The 21,611-nt window shown below is 49.6% G+C and overlaps 3 protein-coding genes and 1 long non-coding RNA gene across 8 annotated transcripts; 1 reads left to right on the top strand and 3 right to left on the bottom strand.

Annotated features, from left to right (window-relative positions):
• Positions 1-61: 61 nt before the first annotated feature.
• CCT1 (chaperonin containing TCP1 subunit 1) lies at positions 62-2,448 on the bottom strand. Its single transcript, XM_001358673.5, has 4 exons — positions 2,281-2,448; positions 1,876-2,029; positions 930-1,820; positions 62-868 (listed from the first exon to the last, which is right to left on the bottom strand). The coding sequence occupies exons 1-4, from the start codon at positions 2,351-2,353 to the stop codon at positions 313-315; spliced, it is 1,674 nt and encodes a 557-aa protein (XP_001358710.1). The 5' UTR covers positions 2,354-2,448; the 3' UTR covers positions 62-312.
• Positions 2,449-3,317: 869 nt separating this feature from the next.
• On the bottom strand, positions 3,318-4,688 carry LOC6897296 (solute carrier family 41 member 2-like). Its single transcript, XM_002137419.1, has one exon. It carries the CDS (start codon positions 4,686-4,688, stop codon positions 3,318-3,320), a length of 1,371 nt encoding a protein of 456 aa, XP_002137455.1.
• Positions 4,689-4,800: 112 nt separating this feature from the next.
• On the bottom strand, positions 4,801-18,294 carry Apc (APC-like). Of its 4 annotated transcripts, none has more exons than XM_015181859.2 (4): positions 18,045-18,294; positions 9,606-13,543; positions 9,429-9,549; positions 4,801-9,360 (listed from the first exon to the last, which is right to left on the bottom strand). In XM_015181859.2, exons 2-4 carry the CDS (start codon positions 13,442-13,444, stop codon positions 5,992-5,994), a joined length of 7,329 nt encoding a protein of 2,442 aa, XP_015037345.2. In that variant the 5' UTR covers positions 13,445-13,543; positions 18,045-18,294; the 3' UTR covers positions 4,801-5,991. The 4 variants fall into 4 exon arrangements, with proteins under 4 accessions (XP_015037345.2, XP_015037346.2, XP_015037344.2 ...); XM_015181860.2 differs by having other exon boundaries at positions 18,135-18,294; XM_015181858.2 differs by lacking the exon at positions 18,045-18,294 and adding an exon at positions 14,059-14,077.
• Positions 18,295-18,785: 491 nt separating this feature from the next.
• LOC117183369 (uncharacterized) lies at positions 18,786-19,887 on the top strand. Of its 2 annotated transcripts, none has more exons than XR_004468530.1 (2): positions 18,786-19,021; positions 19,061-19,887. It is a non-coding gene; the product is annotated as an uncharacterized lncRNA (long non-coding RNA). The 2 variants fall into 2 exon arrangements; XR_004468529.1 differs by having other exon boundaries at positions 18,868-19,021; positions 19,082-19,851.
• Positions 19,888-21,611: the final 1,724 nt, after the last annotated feature.

The following is a 21,611-nucleotide window of genomic DNA, read 5'->3' as shown; positions in this document are numbered from 1 at the left end:
GCTCTCTCGCGGAAGGCAATTGCTCTCCCCAAAAGAATTTGAGAAACATAAACAATTGATCTCCAGTTTAGTTAGCGCCTCAGCATATCCTGAAGTTTCATTTATTATGCCTTGAAGCGTGAATGAGAAAGGATTACAGATTACAGATGTGCGGTGTTAATACAAATCGCAAAAATCGCAAAAAACAATTCAATTGTTATTACATGAAATGTGAAATGTGGGAGCGACAATCGAAAGTGAGTGGCGTGGGGTAGTGTTTTGATTAAAATTAAATGCCTAAACAGAGTAGAAAACGTGTCATTTGCGCACGCCCTAGCCGTCCAGCTCGCCGGCGGCACAGGCATCGGCATAGCTCTTGCCGCTCTTGTCCTCCGGATTCAGTTTGATCATGTCGTCAATGCGCAAAATGGTGATGGCTGCCTCAGTGGCAAACTTCAGGGATTTAATCTTTGACATGGCGGGCTCTAAGACGCCAGCTTTCTTGTTGTCCCTAACTACGCCCTCGATCAAATCCAGGCCGGTCCACTTGAGACCAGAGTGCTCGGACTTGGTCTGACTGGAGTTGTGGTAGGAGCGCAGCTTGGCCACCAGATCAGTGGCATCCTTGGCCGCATTCACGGACAGTGTCTTGGGAATGACCAACAGCGATTTGGCGAACTCGGCAATGGCCAGCTGCTCGCGGGAGGCTATCGATGTGGCAAAGTTCTCCAGGTAGATGGACAGAGCGGCTTCCACGCAGCCACCGCCAGCAACCACCTTTTTGCTCTCCAGCACGCGCTTCACCACGCACAGGGCATCGTGCACGGAGCGCTCCATCTCATCACAGTAGAAGTCATTGGGACCACGGAGAATGATGGAAGCAGCAGCGCTAAACAAGAATTAATATGTACATTTTTTCCATTCGAAAAGTCTTTGAATCTGGTACTTACCGCGCCTTTGTTCCCTTGATGAGAATGAGCTCATCATCGCAGATACGCTCCTGTGCAATCTCGGCGGCCTCACCCACCATCGAAGCATCGAAGCTCTCCTCACCATCCATATTCGTCAGAGAGGTAAGGAAAGCAGCACCAGTGGCCTTGGCAATGATCTTCAGATCACTTTTCTTCACGCGGCGCACAGCCATGGCTCCGGCCTCAACGAAATACTTCATGCAGAGATCATCGACGCCGCCGCTGACCAGAACCACGTTCACACCAGTGCCCAGAATCATGTTGATGCGCTCCTTGGTGATGTCCAGCTCACGCGCACGAATGGCTTCCAGCTTGTCGGGATCGTTGATCAGCACCTGCACTCCCATCTTCATTTTGGTCTTCTGCAGCGAAAAGTCCAAGCAGGCAATCTTTGCGTTCACAATCTTCTTCGGCATCTGCTGAGATGCAATGGTACAGTTGAGGGCGTATCCAGGGATCAGCACCGATTCCCGGGCCGACTTTCCATGGGCCTTCAGCACATTGATGGCCTTGATCGAGTAGGCGGTCTGGCCCCTGGGGTCTGTAATCTTAACGGACTGAGCAGCATCCACAACCATGGTGGAGAAGAAATCGGAATCAGCGCCAATTATCTTGGAGCTCATCGAAGTTTTGGCGATGTTGATCAGCGTATCGCGACCCAGCTCGTCCACTGGGGCAGTCAGATGCTCGGAGATGTACTTGCAGGCCTCCTTGCAGGCAATACGGTAGCCGGAGATGATCGAAGTGGGATGGATCTTTTGCTTGACCAACTCGTCGGCATTTTTCAGCAGCTCGGCGGCCAAAATGACCACAGATGTGGTGCCATCTCCGACCTCCTCGTCCTGCAGCTGAGCCAGCTCAACCAAAACCCTTGGGAGACCACAATTAATCATCATTCACATTGTGCCTGTTGCCATCTACTTACTTGGCGGCTGGGTGCTCCACCTCGAGCAATCGCAAAATGGTGGCTCCATCGTTGGTTACCGTGACATCACCGATGTCGTCCACCAGCATTTTGTCCAGGCCAACCGGCCCCAAGGAGCTCTTCACAATATTGGATATGGACAGCGCGGCCATAACTAAAGAAAATACAGGATGGAAAATGGAGTCATAACCTCACTTTGCACTGTTTACAGTAGAACTCATATTATCATCCTTTATACTATGAATTCATTAGATAAACCTTCGCTTTTCATTGGGAAAGCCTCCGACAACTTTGTTCGGGAACATTCTGGGCCCGTAAGAGACCGCCTGACCAGAAACGTGCTTCGCCCACCGGCAGACAGACAGACGCGCTCTGCAGCTGTCGTTAAAAGCCAATGTTTCTTACCATTCTGTGTTCGCACCGGCGCTCCAGACTGCCGCGTGCCCGCAATAGATAAAGGACTTGCCATAGTCGACATTTTGCTGTGTGTTTTTTATGACTTTTAATAGAAAAAACGAAATAAATCAAATTGCAACCGCACGATGAACCGCCTGACTCACTTTTGGACAGTGTGACCCCGGATTTATTTATCAGATATACGGTCTGACCCTCAGAAATATACCAAAATATACCGTCACATTTTCAAAATATACCTTAATACACTTAAGCCCTTTAACCCTTTATATAAACAGGTTAACAACTTAAGTAAATCCTTCTTTTAACTTTACTTAAAAAAAGACCACGATATCTTTCAGCTGAACTGCGCTAAAATTGTTTAAGGTTCATAATTTTCGTTAGGGGATTATAATACCCACTTGTTCTCTGCCCATGATCGGAAACCATATTCCTTGATTTTGATATTCGGTTTAATATATATTATATATTTGAAATCGTTGTAGTATTGACGATTTTCATTTGTTGAACCTCAAAAACCTTTGCGACCTTTGCGACCGTTATACTTTTATGGGTATTGTCATTTTGTAGGTTAGGCTGAATTTTTCTAAAAAACTATGCTTGATATTTGGATGTACACACATACATACATATATCAATATTCTATTGTTGTGATCTTTATATTTTAGAAACTAAATTCGGAGAAAAACAATTAAATAGGTGAAACAAAATGATGAGCTCAATAATTTAAATCGAAAGGAGTTTAAGGTTCTGGTGCCTTGTCGAATGTGCAATTGTTGGGATATGCAATACCCAATCATTACTATCATTACCCATTAGCCAAAAATAGGAAGTAGCGTAAGCAGCGTAATTGTAGCATATATAAATATATATAAAGAAGGAATGAGACTGTATAATTTCTAGAGCTTCGCACCAATGTCGGACTGCTTGAAAAAATGAGAACAAATGAAATAGTCCGTTTTCTGAATTTTCACATCAGTAAGCTTCATCATCATTTTATTACATCAGTTAACATTTATAAGCCACATTCATATGTTCAACTTGATTCTGAACACAGGTTCATTGGCAGTGTATTCTTTGTCGAAGTATCGCAGCAGACGGAACATGACGGCGAGTAGGCCTGTGCCCAGGCCATCTCCCAGAGCCGTCAGATAGGGAATGGCAGAGCTGTCGGGATCGATCCTGTATTTCCAGAGCAGATGCACCAGGAAGTGGGCGCACCACAGGAGTATGAGCAGCTGCAGCAGGCTGGTCAAAGCAAAGGAACCCAAGAACACAGGACCAACAGAAATGTGCCCCTTATAGAGATAATCGGCGATATACACGAGAATCACGTTGCCCGGTATGGAGACAATAATCAGAATACGTGAAACGCGGGAGTAAACAGTGCCATAGAAGTACACTCTGTGCGGCCACTCACAGATGCGCGTGTCCGTGGGCAGCTGACCGAGCATGGAGCGTCTGTGCAGGATGGTGCCCATGTTGCTGGCCTGCACGCAAACCAAATTCCCGCCGATGCCATTGATGATGGGCGAGAAGACGGCGAATCCCATGAACTGCTCCACCGACGAGCAGAGCACAAAGCCCCCAAACTCACTGATGCACAGCGCTCCCAGTACTGGTACCCAGCTCATCATGAGAAGCGGGCGTGTGTAGCTGTTCCGGAGTGCCACTATCAGCCAAAGGGGCAGCAAGACCGCCAGGTAGCAGGCCATTATGGAAACATTAATCCACATGTACGACTTGGCCAGGTCGTACATGTAGGCAGAGCTGAAGGAGAGCAGACTGATCGTCACGACATCCCCGATGGAGGCCACAATCGGCGTGGCCATGTAGTCCGGATTGAAGCTGTAGCGCTGGGAGAACAGGATGATGACCATCAGCCCCGAGTCGAGGATCAAGCACGCGGTACTGGATGTGATCAGGGCCGCCGCTGTCAGCGTGGAAAAGTTTTCGAACTTCAGCTTGTGGGCCACCCCGGAGGTGATAGCCATTGTGAAGGTGGACAGCAGCAGGGCGCAGACAATGGCCTGCACCTGAACCAGCGCCATGTTGCCAATGACTATCTTCCAGGTGTCGCCTTTGTTCTTCAAGTGCCCCAGATTCGAGTGCGTGCAGAATCGGGCTGCTACGCACATGTCCAGGTTGCCCTTGAGGCCGCATAGCACTGGAACCAGCACGAACAGCTCGGTCATTTGCTTGTACACGGTCCAGTGCTGGACATTGCCCAGCATAATGCCCGCCGTTATAGTTCCCATGCCGGCCAGAAAGAAGGGCACCACGATCTGAATGAGTGTGGAGTACCAGGGCTCGCGGTAGATTGCATCGTCGCTGTCCTCCTGAACCTCCGGCTGCTCCTGTGGTTGTTCGACAGTTTGCTTCTCTCTCTTGGGTGCCATTTCCACTCCAAAAACATCCCAGATACATAAACATATATTGACGTATGTTTAGATCTGCTACTAGATAACAAATACAATGCTTATAGATTTCATACACTCATGCAAGTTTTCGTTTTGTGTGTTGCTGAAAAGCATTTCGTTTAATTAATATTCAAATTGTTAATCGCCTTGAATCGAAAATAACAAAATAGTTAATACAAAAGCTGCTTCGATTCATACTTAATAATGCCATATGCTATTAAAAAGAATACTTAAAAAGCAGTGACTACAAAATGGTTTTTCTTGTTTTCCTCAAAGATATTTGGTTTTTGCATAATAAAAAGAGCTCCACGGGTGGGTGCGGATCGTATGCACAACTCAAAAATATCGCAATTTTGTGGCAGACCCCATGGGCAATAAATCTGTTACAAAATTGGCTGAAGTTGGAGAAACGCTGGGCGGACGCTTGACTGAGACTAGATTCAATCAGGCGCGCACCGTGCTCGGGAAGTTCTTGGTTTTGAAGAACCTTATCTCCTTATCCTTATTTAAAACCAGGTCGGTTGTGAACATAAGGAAAAGGAGCTGTTCAAGGACTGGATGTTAAGCCTAACATACAGTCCTTGAACAGCTCCTCATCTTCTTCAAAATCAAGAACTTCCCGAGCACTGCGCACGTTTGATTGAATCAAGCCTCAGTAAAGCGTCCGCCCAGCGTTTCTACAACTACAGCCAATTCTGTCACAGACTTGTTGCCCATGGGCTCTGCCACGAAGTTGCGATATTTCTGAGTTGTGCATACGATCCGGTCCTTGGGGGCGGAGCTCTCTTCTAACTAAAAGTAAAAACTAAATCGAATTAAACCTCTCTCTGAACAACAATGTCTACCGAATATATAGCAATTACATATGCGTTAGTATATATATTGTATATAGGGGAGTTGTACACATTTGAAAGGCCTGATATCTAGTACATTTGGCTACACACGAGTCCCTCTACAGGGTGGCTCTGACTGTGATTTTGGATTATTTCGAGTAACTAGGAGTTTGCGCTATCGCTATGCTAGACTGGTTGCTTACAAATTCATTATTCGCTAGATACAAGTACATATATATATATATATGTATATATATATAGGTGTATTAAGTGGAAGGAAAAATGTATATATAGTACTTTATAGTGGATATCGTATGTATATGTATATGTATATGCCTTCTAGCCTATAAACTCTTTGATTTTTCCCCTGACTCTACCGCTGCTTCTGCTTGTGCGTTTTCCGTTCTAAAAATGCGATAAAAAATATTTAAAAACCTTCCTTTGGGGACCTATTTCCGTGCACCCACTACGGGTAGCTTGGACTTGACGCTGCCTCCTGCTGGATTGGGCGTGTTATCAAAGGTGGAGCTGCGCAGCAGCGTGGTCTTGGGTTTGGGCCCTCCGGCTCCAGCTCCGTTAAGCGTGTTGGAAGATTTCGTTTGCTGTGTCCTCAGATTGGACGATTGCTTCGTTTTGGCCTCGTCCACGCGCTTCCAGATGTTGGCAATGCGACTTTGTGCTTGGTTAATTTTGGCCGCCGCTGCAGCGGCTGCACTGCTTCCGTTCAGATTGGAATTGCTGCGGGAGGGCGGAGTTGTGGTGGACACGCGGATGGGGGCCACCCGCGAGGTTCCAGCTGACTTCGTTCCGGCCAGACGGAGGTTGGTATTGGCCCGCTGTGGCGGACCCCGTCGGGCAAAAGGAGCTGTGACAGTGCGCTTCGGAGATCCGGCAACTGCCTTTGGACTCTCGCCGCCTGTGGCCTTCTTTGTGGGAAGCTTGGATACACGATGGCTGGGACTGGTGTTGGCCGGCTTGGCCTCTACGACGGGCACCTGGACATTAATATTTGTGGGCTCATCTTTTACAAAGGTTCCCTGGCGTTCCAGGCGGGCCGGAGCTGGTGCTGCTGCTGGAGTGGAGCCGCCGTCTGGCGGCGGCGTGGCCTTCTTTTTGGGTGGCAGCACATTCCGCTTGGCAATGGTTGGGGAGAGGGTCTTCTTTTTGTGATTGGCGGCACTGCTGCTGTTCCGCTGACTCTGCATGCTGTAGGGCGACACGTAGGCGGGTTTCTTGCGTCCCCTCACCACCTTCACGGCTGTGGCAGGCTCCAGGATGGGGGGTTGGGCTGCAATGGGTGATTTTATATCCAGCACTGGCGGAGGAGGCGGCAACTCTGGCTCCAGGCCATGACACGACTCTGTCTCCGAGTTCTGATCGCATTCGGGGTGATCCTCCGGGTGCTCCTCCGCCACCTCCTGGGCCTGTCCAATGTTGATGTCCGTGATGTAGGTGAACTGCTGCATCATGGCGCGAATGGAGGACAGCTGTTCGCTGGGACAATCGTCTCCCATGGCCTGCCCCTGGATGAGCGCCCGGGGACACTCAATCAGTTGGGTCTTGTAGCGCTCAGCACTGCCTCTCCTCCGGCCATTGGCGCGTGGTGTCGATGGCGTGGCCACTTGGCCCGTGGTTTCCACAATTTCAATCTGCAGCGTTTCGTTGAACTCTAGACCATCCAGCTCTTCGCTTTTGCTGGCAATGGTGTAGGTCTTGAAGCGATCCTTGGCCAGCCGTCGCTTCTGTTTGGGTGTCAGCGAGCGTCGATTGGGTGATGGCGTGGATCCCTGCTTGGGCGTGGACTCGGCCGAGCTAAAGTCATTCATGGTGGCGTCTTCATCGCCATCCTCCTCGTCGTAGCAGCTCTGGAGCACTGTAAAAGACTGATCGTCGCAGGCGGCCGTTTCGTAGTTCGACACCGAGATGGTGGTGGCCATGCTGCAGTCCTGCTCGCCATCGGCCACCTCCGACTGGATGCTGTCCACGCTGATCATCGAGTCGAGCAGCTCGTCCATCAGCGACGGCGGCTTGATGTTGTCCAACAGATTGCAGCTGGAGTTCACGCTCTCCGCACTGCCAGCGAGGTGCCCGAGCGCCCGCCGGGCCACCAGATTGGCGGGGAAAACCTTTCGGGCAAATCTTGGCGATTTGCTGGGCAACGGCAGGCGCAACGAGCTGGGCTGTGAGTGATCCTGGTAGCAGCTATTCAGCGATTCCATGCCTGAGGGCGGGCGCACGTTGTCCAGATCCAGGCTGTTGATGCTGAACGTCTGCTCGGTGTTGTCCTCATCTCCATTCTGTAGATTCTGCAGCAGATTCTCGGCCACCGCACGCGCCTCAAAAGCAATTATTGTGGAGTTAGTCATCATGGAGGAGCTGGTGCCATTGAACAGCAGGTTCCGCTGCTGCACACCGGCATTCTGCACTTGGCCTCCCAGCTGAAAGTTCAGTCCGCCGCCCGAGGAGCTGCCCGAGTGGCCTCCGTTCATTAGGGTATGCGTTACCGTCTCCGTGTCCAGAGATGCCGGCTGCGATGGCTGCTCCTCGTTGGTGGGAGTGATCTCTGCCAGTTCGTTGACCAATGACTTGGCCTCTGTGGCCTCTTCATCGTCCACATCCACATCCACATCATCATCGAAGCTGAGCGAGGCCTGGAGTACGGGTGCTGTTTGGCTGACACTGGGAAAGGACACATCATTCGGACAGGTATTCTCGTTCCAGGTGTTGTGACTATTGGTATTCGTGTGGTTGTGATTCTTGCTGTGGCTGTGGCTGTGGCTCCTTAGCTGCTCCGCGGAGGTGACAAACTCCAGGGTTAATCGCTCCACGGATTTTAGCATCAGATCGGGATCCTTGTGCTTCTCGTTGGCCGAGCCCGAGCTGCAGCTGGCACTGGGGGGAGTACTGTCCAGTCGTACCACGGTGTCCATAATAAAGGATTGGTTGGACTCATCGCTGGATCGATCAGAGTCCAACTCCAGCTTAGACCCAATACCTGTCTCGAGAGCGTTCCCGTTCGCGGTCGCGTTCTCTCGACCTGGAGCTGGAGCTGGGCTTTTTGTTGTGTCGATGCCTGTGCCGGTGGCGGCGATATGACTGCTCTGGGACAGGCTGTTCGGGCTGGGGATACTGTTGCTGCTGTTGCTGTTGCTGCTGGTGGCGTGCGCTTTCTGCTCTACGTCTGGAGCTGCTGCTGTGCTGGGGGCACTTGCTGATGTAGTAGCTGCCATTGGGTGACACGGTTCCAATGCAGCTGCAGACGTAGCCAGGACGTTTTTTGGCACGGCGTTGATCTTCTTGGAGATGCCCGTATTGATGCACTCCTGCAGCAGTTTCTCGTCCTTCCTCTCGCGCTCCCTCTCGCGATGATGATGATGATGGCTGTGGCTGTGGCTGTGATGATGGTGGCTGCTGCGCTGTCGCTTTGTCATTTGCTGCTGCTGCTGGTGCTGGTGCTGGCCACCGGAGGATGGCAGCTGTACGGGCAGCGAATCGAACTGTTTGGAATTCAATGTCACAGGCAGGGGAGGCGGCTGCACCGACTGCGTCTGCTGCTGGGACTGCTTCGACTTGTACATGCCCTTGAGGATGCACAGCTCAAACAGCGACTTGGACTGATTGTCGTTCGAGTCGCTGGAGTCCACCGAGCTGTACGACTCCTGCTGGTTCTTGCGCACCGTCATCGCAGAGTTCAGAGAGCACGCCGAAGTGGCCGCATTAATGGCCATGGGCTGCGAGGAGCTCAACGAACTGGAGCGCTTTCCGTTTGAGCTGAAGCCAAGATTCGATTTGGGTCTATTGCAACCAGCGGCAATAGCCTACGGAACAAAGAGAGTGGAAATCAGTTGCCGTCAAAAGCGGAAGGGATCGAATCAAAGCCTTTTACCTGACTCAACAAGTTGGTGTCGTCCTCCGAGTCAATGGAAAGGGAACTCAGGGAATCGTCTTGCCAGTGCGGTGGCCGGGATGAAGATTGCTCTGCAGGAGCTTTGGGCTCCATGCTCGGACTACAGAGAAGCAGGAATTACATTGAGCCACAAAGTCCATAAATACGAATACATACCCCACAGTTGTTTCCTTCAGCTGCACCGCTGGACCCACCAGACTGGAGCCGACAGTGAGATTGGACAGGCCAGAGACCACCGAAAAGTTGCAGGGGCTGTCCTCCACCAGGTATTTGCTCATCTCATCGCTGGAGGGCAGATAGCCGGGGAGCAGGCTGCCTCCTCCACGCCGCAGCATGGCAATGGGATCGTCGGGTGTCGGCTGCTGCTTCTGCATGCCATCGCGAATACACTGCTGCAGCAGATGCTGCCCTGCTGCCCCGCCACAGTCGGAGGTGTTCGAGGAGACTCCGTCGGCAGAGGAGGGCGGATCGGGGTCCTTTAGCTCGTTGCAGGAGTTCACAGAGATGGCCGAGAGATTGGTGTGGCTGCCCACCTTCGAGAGCAGGGCGGGCGTGTCTTCGGTGCAGTAGCTTCGGGTGGTTTCCTCCGTCTCCACCTCCGGGGCCGTGGGCTTCCGCTGCATTCCCATGTTGATGCAGTTGGCCAGCAGCAGATCGTCCTCGTTGTAGTGCACCACCTCCTGTGCCGCTTCCTTTTCATCGTCCACGATGCTGAGACTGCTCAAGCTGGTGGCCGTCGAGAACTGGGCCGGGGTGTGCTCCACATTGAAGCTGCTCAGATCGTCCTCAAAGACGCTGCGCAGGGGACGCATGCTGGCCGCCACTGGACCCGGCGACTGTCGGTTCACACTGTTGCGCCGGGGCGACTGCGGCATGCTCTGTGTGGGAGAGTCCGGCAGCTCGGATGGGGAGATTACGCCGCTTGCCAGGCGACTGAATTCACTGACCACCGAACTCTTGTCATCGCAATTGGCCACATCCACGTCGGGATCGTGCACGAGCGAGTCCATGGAGCTGCGACGCGAGAACATCAGTGGGGTTTCCAGGGCAGAGGAGGACTTCACCAGAACCTCCTGCTCCTCCTCCTCCACTTGCTGCCGCTCCTCCTCGGCCAGCAGCTGCTTCACAGGCTGGGCTTTGGCCTCTGCTCCGAGTGGGGCAGCTGCCACCTGCATGGCCTTGATTCCCGATTCATCCAGACTGCTGAGGGAATCGTAGCGACTAAAGTAGCCCGGCGTGCCCTCCTCGCAGTAGTTGATGGGCTTCTCCGGCGTATACGAACCGGAACCGCTGCACTGCGACAGCTTTGAGAGTTTCTTGGGGGCGGCAGAGGCAGAAGCAGAGGCAGAGGTAGAGGCAGCGGGAGCCTTGGCTTCCGGCTTTACCTCCGATTCGACTTCAGTCTTGGCCGCCAGCCGCAGATCCGTGACAGAGGCTGCATTGGAGATCACGTACGGCGTGTCCTCGGTCTGATAGCACTTGACACTATCGTCCAGGATGAGCAGTATCTCCTGTCCCTCGGGTTTTCCCTCCGGAGTCGCTGGCGTCTTCGTTGCCGTGGTCTTTGCTGATATGTCCAGGAGGTCGGCTTCCAGTTGGTTCTCGGCGTAGCGCAGACTAAAGTCTGTGGGCTGGTCGAGGTCCGTCTCCTGATATGTCGATGTGACATGTGTCTTGGTGGCGTTCTCGCTGTACTTGGCCGAGTAGTCGATGGGCTGCTCCTCGGTGGCCTCTGCATCCTGCTCCATTTCCATCTCGAAGTCGGTTATCTTCGGCTGCCCCTTGCGCTGGGCATCCGAGGCAGAGGCTGAGCGCATCAGATGCTCGTAGGCAGAGTCCGATTTGGCCGAGTATACTGAGTCCCGGCTCTCGCTCTTCGTGAGCATCGTGGATCGGGTGAGCCGTGGCACTGCCGGGTGCCGACGCGACGAACTGGAGGCTCGCTTCCCGCCGGTGTCCAGGTTGTCGCACGTCTCCGAGTGTCGCTCGCCCAGCTCCTGTTGCAGTGCCTTGGCCTTGCGTGCCTCCAGCGTGGGCAGCGCCTTCAGTCCCATGGAGCGGGCAATGGGATCGAGCTGATGCTGATTCTGCACGGCCGGACGAAAGTTCAGCAGGTTCTTGAGGGCCGACGAGCTGCCCTCCGAGATCATGGCATGCTTCGAGTGGATGAGAGAGCGCAGCATCGGCACGGCCCCATTGTCCCACAGGAATTTCTGGTCCTCCGGGCAGCGGGCCGACAGATTCCACAGAGTGCCGCAGGAGTTGCTGACGACCGTCAGGCTCTCCGACTTGAGCTGCTGCAGGAGAATGGCCAGACAGTTGTGCTGGCGCAGCACCTGCCGGTACGGCTCGCAGACGGCAATGTGGCTGGAGACGTTCCGGAGAATGCCGCCCGCATTTTCGATGATCTTGAGGGTCTTGCTGGGTCCCTCGTAGCTGAGCATTCCCACCAGGAAGGCCAGGGCGCCGTCCACGGCACAGAACTCCGCCTTGTTGGTGCTGCAGTGGGCGGAGAGGTTCCAGAGTGCCGAGAGTATGGCCTTCAGGGTGTTCTCGCTCTTGTTGCGCATGGCCGCCAGGGCCAGGGCCGTCACCGTGCCAATCTCGTTGAGCACCGCCTTCATGTTGCTGTCCGCCCGCCAGGAGAGATTGCGCAGCACACTGGCCGTCACCTGGAGGAGGTCGTCGGGCGCAGAGTCCAGCTGGGCCACCAGGGCCTCCATGAACTGCTTCTGGCCACAGAGCAGAGCCTTGTTGTTCTCATCCCCGAAGGTGAGATTGGTGAGGGCCATCAGGGCGTAGCGACGCAGCGAATTGCAGCACTGATCCTCGGGCTTGGGCCCATGGACGGCATGGTCCAGGTGCACCAGATTCGGGATGGCATGCAGGGCCCCCAAGGCGCACATGGCATGGCGATGGTCCTCGTCGAAGCTGATCTTCATCAGGGAGGAGATCGCGGCCAGCGGATGCCTGTCCGAGTCGTCGGCTATAGCCTCGCCGCCGCTCTGGAGCAGGGTCTTCAGAAAGGAGCAGTAGTCGAGGATCTGGTCGAGCAGGCGCAACACCTTGGCCTCCCTCCGGCCGGACTTCTCGTCCGGGTGCGTGTGCACCACATTGTGCAGGGCCTGGCTGGCGCACTTCCTCACCTCCGGCTCGTTGTCGGGGGCATGCATCATCTGGACGAGGAGCGGCATGCAGCCGGAGCGCCGTAGCGTGGCACAGCTCTGGGCATTACCCGAGAGCTCCAGGAACTTCTTGGCCATCTCCAGGGGATCGTTGGAGCCCAGCATCGAGAGCAACGAGTACACACACTCCACTTTTGAGCCCAGTGTGGCATCCACCGCTGCCGCTGCTGCCGTTCCATAGCGCTCGTCGAAGCTTGTGGTCCAGGCGGCTCCTTTGGGCAGACGCGGCGGCATGGGATTGTCGCCGTCGAGGAAGCGCGACAGCGTATAGGAGGGCTCCTTGCTGCGCGAGGCCCGACCCGAGCTGGCCGGCGAGCCACCGTTCCGCTGTGGCAGCTCCTCTAGCTGCTGCTGCTGGGCGGACTTCCGCTCAAAGTTCCTGTCCAGACTACGGTGCTCCCGCATCTCGCGCAGCTCCTGGGCCAGCATATAGTCGGGCGGAATGGGATTCTCGTCCAGGAAGTGCTTCGCCCCCGGCTTCTTTCCCACGACACCCACTGCCCCGACGCCATTCTGTGTGAAATTGAGGGTGTTGTCGTCCTGCGTGAACTCCTTCTTGGTGTATCCGCTGGCGGCCAGCTCGTAGTCGCTGATCTCCCCATCCCGCTCGTACTTCTTGTCCATCTTCAGCTGCTCGCCGGCAGCCCCGAACTCATCCTCGTAGTCGGGTGGCGGCACTGCATCGTAGTCCAGGAAGTGCGGCTTGCGTTCTGGCACATCGTCTATGCTTAGGCCAGCAATGGCCGCCGTCACCAGGCTCGTGCCATCCACATCCTCGTCCAGCTCGGGCGTGAGCGTTGGCTCCAACATGACGGCGGAGCGGAGCAGCCTCTCGGGGAAGATCTCTGTTTGTGCTGTGCTGTGGTCTGGCTCTTGCTCTGACTGTGCCTCAAGTCAATGCTCCATGGCCTGCAAGTAGTGGAAAGGGAAGCAAGTGAGAGGCGGAAAACGAGACTTTTAAATTTAGTGGCGAGTGGCCGGACCAAGACGTGGGCTAATGCTAACGCCTTTTGTTCGCGTCATCACTTGACGGCTATCATAGAATATTCCCCAGAGCGAAGCTGAAATGGAGACGCGCTGACGCCCCCGCCATATCAGGTGTAGGCCGGGCTCAGACCTGAATGACCCACAACATTCTGTGGGAAGACAATCGCGGAATCAAACATGAATTCTTTATGGCACAACACATCGAATTTTATATTCTTGGATCGGCGTTTTATTCAGACCCCATTTCTGCAAATTCTTAACATGATTTATTGATTTCTTACTGAAATACGATTCGGTTATGTTTCTGTGACGATGACGGCACGCGAATTGATGCTCGACTCGAGAAGCACAAGCGAATGCAGCAGAAGAGAATACCCAACAATATAAGAACAAATTACACTTTTAAAAGTCACTGAACGCAAGTATTCTGTACTGACATTTGGGGGAATATGTGTATTAGAGCCTTGGCTTGAAAACTGTCCACTCATGCAGGGCTCTAATATGTCGAAACCACATTTAAATCTACATTAGTGTTGGATAAACATTAGTGTTGGATAAGAACTAGTATTGGATAAGTGCTGGACTAGTGCTGGGTTAACATTAGAAAAATAGACTATAAATATACCATAAATATACTGATGAACTCAAGTTCCATTATACATATTCCTCAATTTTGATGTTCCGTCGAATATTATTAGCTAGAGGGGAAATTTAGCCATGCCATGCCCATATAGTTTTATACGATTGATGAATAAATTTTTTAACTAACTGGCATCTTCTTAATTATTTGCTTAAAAAAGATTATAGCGAAATAAGTCAAAAAACAAACGAAGAGGATAGTCGTTCGTAGTGCTATATTTTGCACCTGCTCACTATGCTTTCCAATTTGTAACATACTGAATTTTTAAAAGAGTAAAAAGCTTCAGGGCCATCACATGGGATGTATTTGAAACCTATGAGACACAGATATATTTCATCCCTATTTAGTTCTAGATTCTTCATTATATCACAGGTGTCATTTCCTATTCCTATATTTATATATCTTTGAAATCGTTTTCATCTAGTAAATAAAGATAAAGATTAAGATAAGGAAAGGCAGTTTTTATCCCTCGATTCCCACTTGTCCTCTTCAATCAACTCTTATTCAAAAGCTTTTCATTTGTTTTCAAATTGGAGGGAATCGAAATACAATTTCCCCAGACTGAAGAAAGCTAGTTCCCCTTTCTCCAACTATCTATCTATCTTCTATATTCCTGTCTGTTCTATAAGGTTCCGCATCAACTTTCACGAGAACTCCAATTCTTTTCTGGCCCCAAAAGTGTCTCCTTTATTGGTCTGCAGCATGAAATGATGAAATGAATGCAGTTTTCAGCTATTGTGCGACTACTATGTATATCCACTGGCAACAACAATAATCAGCTAAATCATTATCATGATTAACTGCTGCTGCTGTTGCTGGTGGCTGCATCTTTTAGAAAGTTAGCGGCACACGGCGTCGTCGTCGTCGTCGTCTTTGCGGAATTTCCAGTGCATGAAAAAGATACAGATGCGTCTTCAGGTGTTCCAGCAACAGAGGAGTGTGGAGTGGAGTGGAGTGGATGCTACTCTTCTGTAGATGCTACACATACTCGTACTCCGATATGTGTTTCTCATTTCTCATTTGAGGCTACCGTTTGAATAATGCGCGAAATGCAATTTGGAGCTTCTGCATTTTCCTCTTATTTTGTACTATTTGCAGCGGCGCATGTGCCGTAAAATTGAGCATACACACACACACTTAAAAGATGGAATACATTCATATACGTGTAGGTACATATACTCTTAGAAGTCAGTGTATGATTTGGGGAATGACCCGTGGAATAGTCGTGTACTGCGTGTGTACCAGTTATCTCGTCAACAAGTCTTGTTTCAAGCTCCAATTGGCAAATTAATCAAAATTTAATTGCCCGACGAACGAAAGAGGTTGGAAAAGCAACCACAACTCGAATGCAAATCCGCCAATCGCTTGTGTAATATTGCGACAGAGAGGAAATGCATCGGAATGGAAGTGGAAACGGAATGTTGGACTGTCCAAGCCGCGGGCCAATCGACTCGATTGTTCGCCTAGGCCTTCAAACCCAGTTGATATCGCCCCCTAAGTATACCTTATCGTCGATAAGGTGTGGGCTCTCCCAAGAATATGATTTATCATTTAGTTACAGTCCCAGATATCAGCCACTAGCCAGAGCTCTGTCGATGAATCAACAGTCCAACAATTGGCCAAAGTAAGGGAGGAATCCGCATATAGTTTGTATTTATATATGGATCCGCCTTTGCATACGAGTTTGTGTGTACGTGATAGATGGGTATGGGATGGGTATGCTGTGCGCTGGCACCCAAGTACCGCCACAAAGAATGCTAAAATATGCGTCACTTGTCTAGCCGCTAGACACTTCCCAACTCCGGGCCCCCTAGCCCTCCCTCGTCGAGTCATTAACCGCAGGCCACAGGCAGAGGCACAGCCAAAAGCCATTACGAAAAAGGAATCCACCGCCGCACAGTGGAGTGCACTGCCCAGTGCCCCAAGGGGATACAAAATTGTCATTTAGTGGGCTCCCCAGAGCTCTGAAATATATGTAGATACGCTAAGGGAATTACTCGATAAGCCATACACAATAAGTGAATGGGGAATATGGGAGTAATTGAAATGTTATCAATAAACGTATTTAATTTATGAAATATTTTCATTAAAAGTGGGCTGATTAGGTGGCTCTTAAGTCTTGAATCGAATTACGGGGCTATTTATAACCATTCCTACGACAATACTTTCTTGGCAGATAGTTTTTTCTATGGGGTTGCTCGAATAAACAATGTTCTTATTACAAGCGTATGCTGTAAAGCGCCAAAACAACATACATTGCGTGTGCATGATACGGCATATTGATGCAAGGAATTGCTTTCATCGCAATACAGATGACAGCTAACTTATTGGAATAGAATGTTTTAAAAAGAGTAAAATGTAATCTTCAATTTAGTCACCAAAGTTGCCTTAATGATCCCACTGTACATCATTTGGTTTGGCACACATTTTGCATACCGAATATCTCTCAAATGGCAAAGAATTATCAAAAGAAAGCAACCACGAAGAGATGTACGGGAGGACGGAATGGATTTGACTGCCATGGATTGGCGATGGCTATGGAACCGACGGCAAATTAAACAGGCAAACAGGGAACATAAATAATAAAACTATCTGTCCGTCCGTCTGTCCATCCATCTGTTGGTTTTTGCCGCATGTGTGTGTGTGTGTGCGTTAGTTTAATGAACGACGCCACTCCGCTTTTGTTTTTATTGTTGGTTGTTAGTGGACGATGATGATGTCTTTGCGGCACTAGCGCTGCTTCTGTTGGAGCTGTTGCTGCTGCTACTGCTGCTACTGCTGCCACTGACGATGATGATTATGTAAATTGTGGAAAAGTAAAAGGGAAACTAAATACCATTGCCTATCATATGGAACTGTATGGTATGGTACTCTCGTATTGTGTTTTATTGTTTCTCTGGTATGTGGTGCTGTTGTAGCATGTTCAAGAGAGAAACGGAAACAACAGGCAAAGGAATGATGGATTTACAGGTCGAAGATGTTGATGCCCTAGCAGATGGATATACTAATACGATACACTCGAAAATATTGTACAATACATGCAAATATCACTTATATAGTAAGATTGGAAGATTGTCTGCAGTAACAATAAAAAATGTTTCATTTTCCACAAAAACTACATCGTTTTTATGACAGACATACGATATAGTAATCCGTTTTAGATCATATTTTGATCAGATAATGAGATCATATTTTACCACTCGAAATCTGTATGCTATACCCTATAACAATCGACCGTGGTTCCATACTAAACATCTTAATAGTTACTGGCTCGGCTACTCTTGCAACACAGAGGTAGAGACACATACATAAATAAGTACGGTGCGAAATGTAGGCAAATGATTGATTATAGTATGTTTTGAGAGATAGAGAGAGGAAATGGAGGAGGGTGGGGAAATGACCAAAATACTTATCAATTAGGCGTGCCCCACAATCACTTTGCTGCTGTTGCAACAATAAAAAAGGCAGAAAAGTAAGAGATAATGCTGATAAAGGAGTATAAAATCGCCATCCATCCCCCTCACACACACACTACACACACACACGCTAGCACCGTTTCATGCATTGTCCCAATTGGACTTTATTGATTTTTCCTGTAAAAGGAATCTGCGCGGAGAGCGAGAAATAACCTAAAAACGCTCGTCACCAAAATTATCAGTTATAAAGCATTCGACGCCATATAACTTTCGCCCTATTTGGTTAGGTTCAATAGAAGGCGGTGCAAAATTGTATATAGTAAACATTCTACGTTTATTTTCATAGTTTATTGTCACGAACACTCACACGAACACACACACGCACGCAAAGACGGACGACCACAGAAGACGATTCCAATTTGAGACTCCCACACAGGGCTCCGTTCTGGGGACGTACCTTGACAGTTCTATGGAAGCGGTGCTGCTGTAGCCAGCTGACACATTTCACGTTTTATCACTGTTGTTTACTCTCAGATATTGCACTTATTTTTAATCATTACACCTTTCGCGATAAAAACAAATAAAACGAACCGCTCAAAGTTGGCCGACAGTGTGACCGTGGATTTATCGTTAAAATATACCGTCGGACCCTCTGAGATATACAAAAATATACCGTCTCATGTTAAAAATATACCGTAAATATACTGACGAATTCAAGATATATTTTACAAATTCCTCGTTTTTGATATTCCGTGGAATATTACTAGCTATATATAACATTTAGCCACGCCCACTTAATTTTATCCGGTTAGTGAATCTATTTTATAATTGACTGGTTTATTCTAAGCAGTTGCTTTTATTGCATTTTGCGTAAAAAGAGGTTTTAGCGAAATAGGTCAAAACAAAAAATGAAAAACCCATAGTTTTGCCCATATAACTTTAGGCCGTTGATGAGTAAATTCTCTTCAAGATTGGCTAGTTTTTAGACCATGCTTTTATTGTATTTTGGCTAAAACAAGGTTTAAACAAAATAGTTGAACAAAAAAAACAGTCGCAATGTTGCTGGTATTTGCAGACATGATGCGTGTATAGGCCTTTGTATACCCTATTTCGTTAATATCCTCTAGCCTCTGAAGTACCTTTTAAACAGATACTGACAAGTTTGATATTCCGTTGAATATTTCTAGCTAGCTGAGACACTCAACTCTAAACTCATAATATATTTTTTCCTACAAAATTGTTTGTTCCAGTTAACGAAATTTCGTCTTCATTCAATTACGGGATGCAGTGTCTTCGTGTCGAACGGATCAGGGCCTCAGCGAGCTCTTGGCGTTCTTTCTAGAGGTGCGATTTCAATTGAAAACAGTTTAATTCGAATCATAGGAGTTTTCTTTTCCCGAATAGCGAATGAAGTGCCTTCCTGTAAGATGGTTTCTGAGTGTATTGCGGATGTGGAAAAAGTCGGCCTGAAGGCATACAGATATTTCCAGGCACCGACCCCTGAGCCACCGGTCGTCGTCGTCTGGACTTCCCACTGCGCCCACTGGGTGGGGGTCCTGGCTGGGCCCATCATACTCGCGCTTCTTTTCAAGCTTATCTACGACATTATCAAAATACGAAGCGCAACAAATGTTGGAGTGGATCCGGCAGAAAACTCGGAGCTTGCCGAAGGGGAAGGACTGGTGCCCGCAGAGCAGGACATAGAGCGTCCTGCTGCTGCAGGGGCAGCTCGAAAGGAAGGTGGCGACGCATGGTATTGGGATCCGCTTCGTGGCTTTAATCTGAATTGATTTCGTTGCTATTGTTGTTATTGCGGCGAGGGGAATCGGACACGGCGGCACTGAGCTCAGCTCATCCCATCTGACGCCCGAGTCGTCGGAGTCCTCGAATGGTGGAGTGACATCTACATCGGCAGCTGCCGGTTGTTACTGCTGCGCCTGATTCTGGTTGTTGTTGTTGTTGGATCGTAAACGCTTCTCCTCCAAACCGATGGCGTGGCTGTTCCCGTCAGCTCTGCGGCTGTGTAAAGTCTGGCGCTTGGCCGAAGGGCTCCAGTCGAGGGGATGATGTACTACTGATTTTGATTGTGTCTAAAATAAGGTTTAAGCCAAAACAATTTCCACTTAATTCATTTCTTTATATGTTAATACACGCCAACTACACATTTGTCCTTGCAGAAGGCATTGTGGTAGTGGTAACCTGGCACACTCGTCCAGAGTCTTTTCGCTCCATTTTCATCCGCAGCTTGGTCGCGTTGAACCTCAAATGCACTATCCCGCAGGTTCTCTATTGAATTTTTAAGGTCTTTAAAAGGGAGTGCTTGACTGTGTGCTTCCCTGCGAGAAGAATATCACGGAACGACGCTCTCCGTTGACAGTGATCCTCTCCATTCCGGTCTTGTCGTCCAGCCAGTACACAAATCCCCCTAGCCGACAATGTGTATCTTCTGCGGGACGGAGAGGGAGAGAGGGAACAGGAGATTACACGTGTCCAGAGGTATACAATATGGTTGCTTACTTGTTCATTCCATTGATGTTTATAACTTCGATACGCATGGTATATCGGACTGTTGGTACAGGGCCAGCGCCGTGACTCCTTCCAGCTCCACACGCTCATTGCCATCGACTCGGGCGACTCGAAATGATGGCCTGATGACTGCTGACATCTGTCCAGAAGAGCAGACGCTTTATGTCATGCACGGCAATGTTGCGAGGCTTCAGCGAGTTCGCCCAGGAAACTAAGAGGCAACCTGGGCACGGATATTCTTGCTGGACACCGTAGCTGTCGTAGCGTCTGTCGTAGCTGGGGGGATGCAGGGCACGTCCTTGGCGAGGCTCCGGCTCTGGCCCGTCTTGATCAGTCCCTCCAGCACACGTAGTCCTAGCTGCCAACCAGTGCCTGACACTTGTTGCCATCCAGGAGAGGCGTCTCGTCTCCTGGTCGAATATGAGCTCCCGGCTCCCAGCTCGCTGTACTCGGTCGAGATGCGGCCCAATGTGCTCCTGGCGCGAGAACAGCAGGCAGAGGTGGAGCAGGCCCCATTCCCATTCACGCGATCTTGTCTTGTCGGTCTTTCCATCGCACCAGACGACCAGAACAGCTGTTCTTCCCCTACCCCCAGTCCAGGGTCTGTTCTTCTTCCTCCTTTTGCCATTGTTTTCCTATGAAATTCGTCTTCTGGGGGCTGAGGAAGGGAGTAGTGGGCATCACAAAGTGCGTCGTTGGTCGCTTCGGCATCGCTGCAGACTCTGTAGCTCGATTTTAACTGCGAAGAAGGTGGAAAGCTCGGAATAGCCGTGGAACAGCGGCTGTTTTTCGGGAGTGCCCTGTGACATCAGGACTTACAGTTATTTGAATCCACTGTAGGCAGACGCACAAGGCACTTTTGCTCATACAACAGTAGCATAAACAAACGAAAATCGTTCCAACTGCTCAATTCTTTATTCCGTCGAATATAACTAACTATATAGAACATTTAGCCATGCCCACATAGTTTTATACGATTGATGAATCAATTTTCTACTTAACTGGCTTTTTTTAATACTTGCTTTTATTGGATTTTGCTTAAAAAAAGGTTTTAGCGAAAAAGGTCAACAAAAAAACTGTGGCTACGTAAGTGAGTATGAAATGTCGCGCCAACCGGAGTTTGGACACGGTATACCCTATTTCGTTGATATATATGAAGAAACTGGTTTTCCAAGCTGTTTTAAAACGTAATTAATATAGAAATGATCTCAGATTGTTATGTTTGGGACATATTAATGCATATGATAAGAGTCTTGTAAATATATCTCGATCCCGATACCCGTTCTTGGTTTCTGTAAGAAGACCAAAACCTTTAAAATATCATTGAAATACCTTTAAAACAGAAACTGACTAGTTTTGGCCTTTATTGGTGCATTAGATGACAAACATTTTCGCAATTCTATAATAT

Source organism: Drosophila pseudoobscura, chromosome 2, assembly GCF_009870125.1.
Source record: "Drosophila pseudoobscura strain MV-25-SWS-2005 chromosome 2, UCI_Dpse_MV25, whole genome shotgun sequence".
Classification (NCBI taxonomy): domain Eukaryota; kingdom Metazoa; phylum Arthropoda; class Insecta; order Diptera; family Drosophilidae; genus Drosophila; species Drosophila pseudoobscura.
The sequence above is the reverse complement of the archived record's forward strand: the minus strand, read 5'-3'. Positions and strand labels throughout refer to the sequence as shown.

Bases quoted from the DNA above. Each gene is read 5' to 3' on its own strand.
- LOC6897296 (XM_002137419.1), bottom strand. From the start codon at position 4,688: ATGGCACCCAAGAGAGAGAAGCAAACTGTCGAACAACCACAGGAGCAG.
- CCT1 (XM_001358673.5), bottom strand. From the start codon at position 2,353: ATGTCGACTATGGCAAGTCCTTTATCTATTGCGGGCACGCGGCAGTCT. The intron at 2,030-2,280 runs GTAAGAAACATT...TATTTTCTTTAG, and splicing joins GCCGGTGCGAACACAGAATG to TTATGGCCGCGCTGTCCATA. The intron at 869-929 runs GTAAGTACCAGA...ATTCTTGTTTAG, and splicing joins ATCAAGGGAACAAAGGCGCG to CGCTGCTGCTTCCATCATTC.
- Apc (XM_015181859.2), bottom strand. From the start codon at position 13,444: ATGTTGGAGCCAACGCTCACGCCCGAGCTGGACGAGGATGTGGATGGC. The intron at 9,550-9,605 runs GTATGTATTCGT...GCTTCTCTGTAG, and splicing joins CTGAAGGAAACAACTGTGGG to TCCGAGCATGGAGCCCAAAG. The intron at 9,361-9,428 runs GTAAAAGGCTTT...TTTGTTCCGTAG, and splicing joins ACACCAACTTGTTGAGTCAG to GCTATTGCCGCTGGTTGCAA.